Source organism: Propithecus coquereli, unplaced genomic scaffold (assembly GCF_000956105.1).
Source record: "Propithecus coquereli isolate 6110/MARCELLA unplaced genomic scaffold, Pcoq_1.0 Scaffold66, whole genome shotgun sequence".
NCBI classification, from domain to species: Eukaryota; Metazoa; Chordata; class Mammalia; order Primates; family Indriidae; genus Propithecus; species Propithecus coquereli.
Genome location: NW_012152618.1, coordinates 7,608,001 through 7,619,005, shown reverse-complemented (window position 1 = coordinate 7,619,005; position 11,005 = coordinate 7,608,001). Strand labels below are relative to the sequence as shown.

Here is an 11,005-nt window from a genome sequence, read left to right as displayed (position 1 = left end):
AATCTGCCTTCAAATGGCCAACTAGGTAGACTGCAGGAGAAGGTAACTAGTTCTCTCACACCTAAGCCTGGGGAGTTCATCTCTATGCTGTTAGCTAGTGGTCCTAAATTTTTTTCAACGTTTTTAATGAAAAATTTCAAAGACACAGAAAAGTTTAATGAAAAATTTCAAAGATACAGAAAAGTGTTTTCACATAGTGAAAACACATCTACTACCTGGATTTTACAGTTGTTAATTTGGCCCTGACTTTTAAAGTTTATTTGTTTTTGAGACAGAGTCTCTGTGGCCCGGGCTAGAGTGTGGTAGTGTCATCATAGCTCGCTACAACCTCAAACTCCTGGGCTCAAGCGATGCTCCTGTCTCAGCCTCTTAAGTAGCTGGGACTACAGGCACCCATCACCAGGTCCCACTTATTTTTCTTATTTTTCATCTCGCTCTTGCTCAGGCTGGTCTCTAAATCCTGGCCTCAATAAATCCTCCCGCCTTGGCCTCCCAAAGTGCTAAGATTACAGGCATGAGCCACTGCACCTGGCTAAAGTTTGTTTTAAATATTTCTGAGACTAAGCATAATTGCCCGTTGAGTTATGTTGGGAAGTTACAAGGTGGTGCTGATGTTTGGTGCCTCAGAATGATGTCTGTATTTTCCAAACCACCCCTCCCCCCCAAAAATTGAGATGATGATTACAACAAAAAGTGTATTTACATGAAAATCCACTTGAAGGTATAAACTTAAGAACATTTAAAGGTGCCCTGTCTTTACTGAAAAGCACTTGCACTCCATCCATCCTGGAAAACCTGTCTTGTAATCACAATTGCAGATCAGTTATGTTCACGCCGCGGTTACGCTTCAGTAGAGCCTAGTGCTGGCTCTTGAGTTTTTAACACAGCCAAGAACTAGAGGAGAAAAAGAATGTGTTTTCTGAGAGCGCAATATAGACTAATAAGGCACATGGAAAATAGACAAGTGGCCTATGGTTAAAAGATTTTCTACTAGTGTTTGAACCAAACTGGGAAGAAAACATCATGGTTGTATGTATGAGCCAAAAAACGGTATTTTTAGACATTTACAAGACAAAAAGGATTAATCAGAAAAGTTAAAGACATTTTTCAAAATCACAGTTTTGGAATAGTTAGGGAATTTGCCTAAGGTCACACAGAGCTGGGTCTGTCTTGCTCCACTCCTACTCCACTGAAGGTCCCAGGGTCCATCTCAGCCTCTGTCTGTAGTCTATTGGCTGCCTGGGAGGTCTGTCTTCCTTTATTGAGAAGAGGGTAATTTACTGTTCACATACAGGGAACAGAGAACAAGGGGTTTTAAATAAATAGGGATCACAAATGACCAGATCCAGATTTAAATAATAGTCCTTTGTCTCCAAGGGAAGAAGCTGTGGAAGGAAATGAGCATTTTCCTGTATTCTTTCCTTAGTGGAACACCTGTGAGCCTTCAGCGTTGTAATGTTGCTATCTAATACATCTAACAATAACCTTTCATTATAAAATTGGGAACATACTCTTTTTTTAAATTTTCTTATATATACTTTTCTCTATTTTTTTATTTTAGAATATTATAGGGGTACAAATGTTTAAGTTACATATATTGCCTTTGCCCTGCCAGAGTCAGAGTTATAAGCATGTCCATCCCCCAGACAGTGTACACCACACCCATCAGGTGTGAATATACCCATCCTGTCCACCCCCTCCCACCTGCCCGACACCCGATAAATGTTACTACCATATGTGCACATAAGTAGGATCAATTAGTACCAATTTGACGGTGAGTACACGAGGTGCTTGTTTTTCCATTCCTGTGGTACATCACTTAGTAGAATGGGCTCCAGCTCCATCCAGGATAATACAAGAGGTGCTACTTCACCACAGGGAACATGTTCTGAAGGGAAAAGTTTTTAACCCAAGACTAAATCTGAAATATTCTCTCACTCCTGAAGAGCCAACAGAGAAAGAGCATTAGAAAAGCAAGAACTTCAGTACCCTAAACAGGATTCTATTTGTTCCTATTTAACAAATATTTATATTAATATATACTATTTACTTTGTGCCAGGCACTGTTTCAAGGGCTTTATTATTATTAACTTTAATCTCTGCTGCAGCGGCCCTAGAAGACGCCCGTCAACTGAAGCTGACTGTAAGAGCTCATCACAAAAAGTTTTCTGAGTACGCAAAAGGGTTAGAACGGTGCTGGGTCAGCACAGTGAATGACAATGTGCCAGATGAAAAGCCAGGGGTTCCTGTGGCTGCTGGGACAAGTGACCACACGTGGGGTGGCTTAAAACAGCACATTCAATCCCACAAATTCTGGAGGCAAGAAGTCCAAAATCAGTTACACTGGGCCAAAATCAAGGTATCAGTAGGGCCAGGCACCCCACAGAAGCTCTGGGGAGAATCCGTTCCTTTCCTCTTCCAGCTTTTGGTGGCTGCTGCCATTCCATGGCTCGTGGCCACATTGCTGCAGTCTCTCTTCCATCTTCACGTTGCATCCTTTGTGTCTGTCAAATCTCCCTCTGCCTCTCATAAGGACACTTGTGATGGCATTTGGGACCCACCTGGATAATCAGAATAATCTCTCCATCCCAAGATCCTTAATTACTTCTGCAAAGGCCCTTTTTCCAAATAAGGTCATATTTCCAGAGATTCTATCTTTGGACCAGTTATCTCCAGGGGGCCATTTTTTAGTTTTTTAGCCACAGAGTCATCTGGCTAATAGAGTGGCCCTGCCTCCCCACCCACTCCCAAGTTTGAACAGGACTCTGCGGTGGAGAGAACCCTTTATCCGTAACATCCTCAAAGGCTCAGGAAGGCAGATTTCAGGGCAACACAGGGAGTTCTCACAATGTAGTGAGCCACCCATTTTCAGAGCCATGGGAGCAGAAACTCCATGGCCGGATGTGTGTGATGAAGGAGATTCCCACACTGGTCGAGAGGTGGATTTGATACAACGCTGAAGATTCCCTTGCAACATTTAAAGAAAACCGTTCTAATGCTTCCCCATGTTTTCCAGAAGTCGCCTTGTACACATTTGGCAGGGAAGCACCAAGCAAACACCTGCTCTAGAGCTGAGCATTGACCATCTATCTATGGGCCTTAATTTGCATTCAAGGTCAGAACCTGCCTGATTATTGGTCTGCAAACAAATAGGACTGCTTGTCCTTCTCACAGCAGGTGCTGCTTGTGCTGGTTTTACACCTGGCTTCACCGTATCTGCCCTGTCCTTTTATTTCCTTTGTCCTGATTTCTAAACCCACATTTTTAAAAATTGCATTTTATTGTGTTGCGTGAACTTTCATAAAGCATCCCTGAATAATTCTGGAACAAAGGTAGTATATAAATATCAGTCCATTTAAAATAAATAAAATATATGATCATGCATAACTCTGGTGCTAGACTGTGTCTCCTACCCTATGGGGCATGCCTGGGCTCTTTCTCCAGCAGCAGGAGACAAGCACAGCTTCCAGGTCCTATGTTGGGCTCCTTTCAGTTGGAGCTCCCAGCACGGCGGAATAGATTTTGTAAGGGTGGCTGAGCCTGCACAGGTTTATCAATCATCAGGACAGTCATTCAGGGTGTGTCTGCTAAAAGCTTGCCAAGAGAAGTCACATGCTGTATAACTGAAGGGGGATTGAGTTGAACCTGCCTTCCCTCTTGTTTTTGCCAGAAAAGGAAAACAGGACAAGAACTTTGGGGGTCATTCCCATAGAGGACCAGTGCCCAGTGGAGAGAGTTTCTGGCCATGACATGCTTGTCACTACAGTAACCGCAAGTTGGGTTTGGACAGTGAGGGCCCACTCCCATTCTCCAGACACCTCCACCTGGATTCCTGAGCATATATGCATGGCGACCTACCTGACAAGTGGGCAGGATTACTGGCTTGCCCTTCAACCTCAAATCCCCATTGCTTTCCTACACTTGTGCTGAACTTAGAAATTTCAAAGGAGCTTTCTTGCCTCTTTAACACAAATGATGCTCTAGTACCATTTTAAATGGTCTCCTCTTTCACCCTTTCTCCCTGGGCCCCACTCTGGCATCTTTCATCCTAAGGGCAGGAGAAAGGAAGAAAATGAAAAGTAAGGTGCTCTTCTTCCTTTTTTTTTTTTTTTTTTTTTTTTTGAGACAGAGTCTCACTCTGTTGCCTGGGCTAGAGTGCATTGGTGGCATCATAGCTCACTACAGCTTCAAACTCCTGGATTCCAGCGATCCTCCTGCCTTAGTCTCCTGAGTAGCTGGGACTACAGCTCCACACCACCACGCCTGGCTAATTTTTCTATTTTTTGTAGAGATGGGATCAGCTTGCTCTTGCTCAGGCTGGTCTCGAACTCCTGGCCTCAAGCGATCCTCCCACCTCGGCCTCCCAAAGTGCTAGGATGACAGGCGTGAGCCACCATGGCCAACCTCTTCTTCCTGAAGTCCTGATGAACAGAGCTGATCTGAGTTGTCCAGTCCTAACTTCCCTTCTCTTAGGCTGTGCCCTACAAAGAGAATTGGGAAGTGCTCTCTGGCCATATGGCGACTGTTACTTTAACCACATCTATTTCTAACGTAAGCACTCCTCCCACCCAAATCTACCTTCCCAATACAATGACTGGTGTCCCTGGGGCTCCATTCATCACTGACTATTATTAGAGCTTCTATATCTTGGAGATAGAATGGGAAACAGGAAGATGGGGCCATTGAGCTTCCACCAGAGATGAAGATGTATAATTCTCCAGTTAGCACTTACCACTGTCCTCTCCTCAGGCATCTGCCTCTTGGGCTATAACGTCTTTCTTACTATTGCTTCATGTTTTTATTTTGCTAATATTGCTTTGCTGGTTTTGCTCAACATCCTATAGATGCCAAGCTTGTTTGTGTAAGCTCTCCAGGGGATTAGTCAGGAGAATCTTGTTTTAGGAACTTAACCTTAGTTGACCGGTGGCCAGAGAAGTGGGGAGGGTTGGGATAAGGTGAGAGAATAACGTGCTCCTATCACAATTGGCTAGAACACAGGCAGCGGCCAGGCTGCTGACACTGTTTCCAAAGCCCACACGAGGTGGCCAGAAGGCCCGCACTCTTGTAGCATTTTTACCCAAGAAACTATTAATATCATCGAGCAGGTGCCAGCTGTTCGTTCGTCAGGTGTAACTTCCAGATGTCTTTGTGATATATCTTGTACTACCTCCAAGTAGAATCTCTCTCTGAACTGAAAGTACACTCGTTCCTGAAGCCAAGAAGACTGCACGTGCTTGGACTTTTACAGTCAGTAAGTTTTTCTTTATGCAGCAAGGTGACACCGAATGGCCAACTCACCTACGGTGAAGTGACAGGAGTTGCCATAGAGCCTTTGCATCATCCATACACTTGGCACATATTTATGACAGCAGGCTCTGAACAAAACCAGGCCCCTCCACGTAGAGGTCAGACCAATACTGGTTAAAAAAACATTACACGACAAATCATTAAATAAGAAAGCACTGTCATTTAAGATTAAAGGGTTGTGTCTAATATCCCTAGATTTTAGGTGATATCGCAGCACTTGCCTGTGCCTCAAACGTAGATGGAGCAGAAACTGCACCTGAGAAGGAACTCCAGCTCTGCCTCTAGTTAGCCACGACCTTGGGCAAATCACTTTTATTTCATTACAGAAATAAAAATATTTTATAGATACACGACGCTATACATAAAAGTGCTGGGGGACTTTGCTTATGCCACTCCATCAGCCTTCTTACTCTTTTCCTCCTAAAAAACTTACTCATCCTTTGAAGCTAGCTCAGTTGGTACCTTTGCCAACATGTCTAAGTACTCACGGAGCCTCCTCTAAGTCCGTTTTGTTCCACGATGACAATACTTAACCACACGTTAGGCCATCGGTAACGTCATGGCACCTGGGCTCAATGTGACCAGAGAAGTGCTCATTAATGTTAGCTGAGTGAATGTCAACGGCCTAGGTTATGGACAAATGAAAGCAACAGATTAGGTTGTTAGCCGAATGTGAATCGTACTAGGGACCTAAGAGAAACTTTTATCATTTGTAAATTGCAAGGCTTGAATTATTAACAATTCTTGGTTCCCGGCATACGTGCCTTGGGAGGTTCAAGGCTCTTTTCTTTGGCTGCTACGTGCTTTGTGCCTCACAGAGTAAACCATGGTTCCTTCCGCCTTCATCAGTTTACGTTGGATTCCCTTTTCCACCTACAGGCTCTCTGCTGCGCACCAGGCCCAACTTCGCTAGCAAGAAAGTCCCACTCCGAGCTTAAAGGTAGTAATTTATACAAGACGGCAATAAAGGACAACAGTTGGATTTATTTTCTAATCATCTGTGGCACTTTTATAAAGAGGGTATATGAGAAAACATTTTATAGTTTGGTAAATTTTAATATTCCTTGCCAAGCTGTGTTTATACTGCACTTGGAGTAAAAGTTTGGGGTGATTTTTCTTTCAAACAAGTATTGAAAAGCGTGGTGGTTTATCTATACGCATGCACGTGCCACTTCACCGTAGGAGCAGGGAATGTGTTAGCCCTTCCCAGCAGCATCAAGGACATGCCTGCCTCGATCCATCCCACTTCCAGCCCTGATTATCCAGCCATGGTAAGACCAGAGCGCCCAAACTCAAAGGCACAGTGAATCACTGCGGTTCCAGCACAGCGCAGAGGCAGCGGACCCAGGGAAGGAAGACATTCTGACCCAGTGAGCTTCCCCAAGCCTGAGCAGGCCCTCCCAGCTTCGCTCCCTGGCTGTTGTTGACCCATTCTGAGAGGACTGGGGTCTCCTGACCATGGCCTGGGGCCTCCTGACCATGGCCTGGGGCCAGCCAGCCTCTTCCTCAATGCTGCAGGGAGATCTGGGAGCCCTCTAGAGCAGCAGGGGCCTTCAAGTGTCAGGCCCTGGCTAACATATAGCAACTTCTCAACCTTTGTGCAAAAGAATCAATCGTTGGAGGCACTTTAAGATTCAGGGCCTGATTCAGCGGGGCTGGAGGGTGTGAGATTCCGCATGGCTGATCTGTGGACCACACTTTGGACACGAAGTAGCTGAAGGACTGTATCTCAACACTGCTGCATGGTAGAACCACCCGAGAGGAGCCTTCTAGAATCATACAGATGCCCAGGCCACACTCCTTACTGATTAAATCTGGATGGGGGAGGGACTGCTAGAGTCCAGGCAGCAATATTTTTCTTAACACTCCCCAAGCGATTCTTAATGGAGTCAGGGTCAACAACCACTGACCTAAGGGCTCAACTCATTGTTAAGCAGGGCCCAGCCTCAAAGGAACAGGACTTTGAACCCCATTGGTTTTATTGCTTTCAATTTTCTTGTGCTTGCTGAACTGTCACAAGCTGAAGGCAATTTACTGCCACCCCTCATTTTAACCACTTTCAACAGAGGAAATAAGCAGAAATGCTCTGCCTTCTCTGGATCCACCCGTTTCTGAGCCGGGATATACACAGCAGGCTAACACCTGCAGGTGCACAAGGGGTATACACAGCAGGTTGACGCCTGCAGGTGCACAAGGGGTATACACAGCAGGTTAACGCCTGCAGGCGCACAAGGGGTATACACAGCAGGCTAACACCCGCAGGTACACAAGGGGTACACACAGTAGGTTAACGCCTGCAGGTGCACAAGGGGTATACACAGCAGGCTAACACCCACAGGTGCACAAGGGGTATACACAGCAGGCTAACATCTGCAGGTGAACAACGTTGAAGGGCGCTTGCTTTCCCTGGCCTGAAAGAGGCCCTCATGAGCAACCATAATGCACCAAGAGAACGAACAGGCGGAACAAGTGTGGAGTATTCAAAGGCAGCACAGCACTGAGATCCAGCTGTAAACGGTGACCTCCCACTGCTGGAACAATTCCTTAAGCTCAACAGTAAAGTTCCTTTCAAATGCACTCAATGGCAGGAAAACAAACTGCAATTTTCTTTCAGTATTTGATTGGACTCAATGCATTCAAGTTATGGAATTGATGAGAGCGAATTCAGAACAAAATCATACACAACCACAGATAGTTTAGCATTTTATCCTCATTTTTAACCTACAAAGTGTAAGGTTTTCGTAAAGTATTTTAATAAATATATTAAGGCTTAAGGTAATTGCTGCTTTGAGTGGAGGGTGGCTTGCTTGCTAACATTCAGAAAACAACAAAAACATTTGTCATCTTACAGTGAGGACACAAAACATGAGCTTGCCCCAGTTTTTTGTTTTTTTTTTTCCCACTCCACATATAAACATATGATCTTCCTTCCTCCTATATCTGACAGACAAAGAATGATATAAATTTTGGGTAGGTTGAAAGAAAGCAGTTGATTGGTGTGACCGGAAGTGTTGACTTTTTCAGTAAAAAGCTTTCACCACGTCACCTGGACAGTTAATAATGCAGCTTATAAATAAATAAAGCTGAACCAAGAGGCTTCAAATTTAAAAGCTCATTAAACAGAAGAAAAGCTGCAGACCATCTCAAGGAAGGGAAGCAGTGAAACGTCAGTTTTAATACATCGCAAACTGGAAGCAGGAACCCTAAAACAGAGAGGTGTAAATAATCTACCACCTGTAAGGAAGTCACTGGCCACGAGTCGCCTCGTACAAAACACCCACAAAGGTCCTTTGCAGAGATCCTCCTGCTGCCTTTCGTCATGAACCCCCAGCAGCTGTGTCCCAGTGTAACAGTGTCAAGGACATTGCTGAGCACCGCCAGGTCACCTAAGCAGAAACCGTGGCCATCAAAGCCAACTGCCACCATGTGTCAATGGAGAACTCCCTCCTACAAAGTAAACTGGCAGCGTTCGTGCCACCTGCCTGAGGACCGTCCACAATGGGGGAGCAGAGGTGCTCTCCCAGGAGAGGAGAAGCAAACGCTGGCAGCATGTCCAGTAGGAAGGGCTTGCCCCACCCTCGCGTCTCTCCAGAGGCCCCCTAGATGGACTCCAGAATCCAGTCGCTGCTGGAGAGCGGGGAGACAGGCAGTGACAAGTCCCGAGGAGGGTCCCTCCCGTCGTGGAGGGAGCTCTGCTCCCGGAAATACTCCTCGTCCTCGTTGAAGAAGCCATTCTCCAGAGCATAGGTGCAGTCCGGGCTGGAGGCTGCCTGGCATGCTCCCTTGTACTCCTGAATCGACTCGTAGAGGCTGTACAGTTGGCAGAGCAAGGACATGTCCAGCTGGCGGAGGCCAACCTGGAGGGAAAGGGCGGGGAGGTAAAAACAGGAGTCAGCACTGAGTTTCAGTTCAGCTGAGCACGCAGCCAGCCAGCTGCGCTGCCAGCACATTCTCCGCACGGCGGATGATTCAGAGCATCGCTCGGATGCTTTGGATTTCTAGTTTTGAGAACACCTTAACTGCGTCACGCCCACACCGCAGATATTACTCAGTGTGCATGGGAAGGGACACACCTGTGGGGCAGCCAGCCCAGCCTGCAGAATCTGCCCCAGCACCCCAGTGCACACCCAGTGAAGCAACAGCATTGCACAGTCTGTCGACCCAGATGGCTTCACTCTGGGCGCTGAGAAACAAGCGTGTCATTTCATCTCCCTATGATCAGGCTCAGAGAAGACCCACAACTGCCTCCCCTGCCACTGTGTTAGGATCTGAGTGGTGCAGTCATTCTCAGCTCCTAGGGGCAGTGGATTGCCCCTTGCAGGTGACAGCAGCTCACCAGTCAGTGTGACACACCACCCCCTGGAGCACCCCCCTCTGACCGGCTCAGGCTCCAGGCTCTCGAGAGGAGTGGTGGAGGCCAGACTCCCTCTCCTCCAGACGGGGTCACCCTTACCCCACGGTGGCTGTGGGGTCCCTCCCCAGAGCAACTGACTGCACAGGAAGCAGCTTAGTAAGAGGCAAGGCCTCCACGGTTCCTCCTGGAAACTACTTCCACAAAAGCAAATGGTGACAGAACAAAGAACATATGTAAGAGTCAAATTTGTTTATCTCCAAGTTCCTTGCCACCCATCCCAGGGAAAAGAGCACCATTAAGAACAGGAAACACATCATTTCCATCAATCCCAAAGCGAGAAGGGTTAATACACTTGGAAATGCAGCGTAGCCCAGGGTACCTTAACCTTCGCTGTGCGTGAGAACCACCCAGGGATCTCATTCAACGTACAGATTCTCATTCGGCGGCTCTGGGGCCACAGCCCCCAGGTGACACTGAGCAATGCTGCCGGTCACAGGCCCCACTCTGAGCTGCGAGGGGAAGACACGCTCGCCAGGATGCCAGGAGACCTGCCCTCTGCTTCTTGGCCCCTGAACACTTACTTATCATCCCTGGTCCCTGGCTGACGGCAAAACAGAACAATAACTTCTCTTACAGAGCTATTGGGAGGATTAAGTGAAATATCCACGTATTCAAATAAACAGTGGTCGAAGGTCTCCTAGGCTAAAGCACTAAAGAGGTGCGGTCCGTGCACATATAAATACAGACGGCGTTATAGGATGTGCAGTTTTTATAATTACCGAAATGACTCATTTACCAAGCAGTGATATATTCCACGTAGACTGTTTGGCTTTCACAAAGGGAAGCTGAGACTGAGGAAAAAGCGTTCATCTGGAAAACTGGGTATTAAGTGCCAGGCTATTCTGCATACCCTCCAACCACACTGGGGATCTTCTTGTTTGTTTGTTTTATTTTATTTTTTTCTTGTTCAGAGACAGGGTCTCACTATGTTGCCCAGGCTAGATTCAAACTCCTGGGCTCAAGGGTCCTCCTGCCTCAACCTCCTGAGTGGCTGGGACTACAGGCATGTGCCACCATGCCCAGGACGACTTCTCTGAATTGCCAAGTGAACAGTGGCTGCCTCTACCACAGCTTGAACAGACCATAAAAAACTGAACTATGTTGTCCTTACATGGAATATTTTGACACTCAAGGGAAGACTTGCAGATAGGAGGATTCTGCTGTTACCACTACAACTCCTCATAACTCTAGAATTTTTTTTTTTTTTTTTTTTTGAGACAGAGTCTCACTCTTTTGCCTGGGCTAGAGTGAGTGCTGTGGCGTCAGCCTAGCTGACAGCAACCT

The 11,005-nt window shown here is 46.5% G+C and overlaps 1 protein-coding gene across 1 annotated transcript in view; it reads right to left on the bottom strand.

Moving 5' to 3' along the window:
* Positions 1-8,050: 8,050 nt before the first annotated feature.
* The window catches only part of FAM89A (family with sequence similarity 89, member A), a 17,861-nt gene continuing 14,906 nt past the window's right edge, over positions 8,051-11,005 (bottom strand). Inside the window, exon 2 of the mRNA XM_012660320.1 lies at positions 8,051-9,164. Within this exon, the coding sequence (XP_012515774.1) occupies positions 8,907-9,164 (258 nt within the window). The 3' untranslated portion in view covers positions 8,051-8,906. The remainder of the gene's footprint in view (positions 9,165-11,005) is intronic.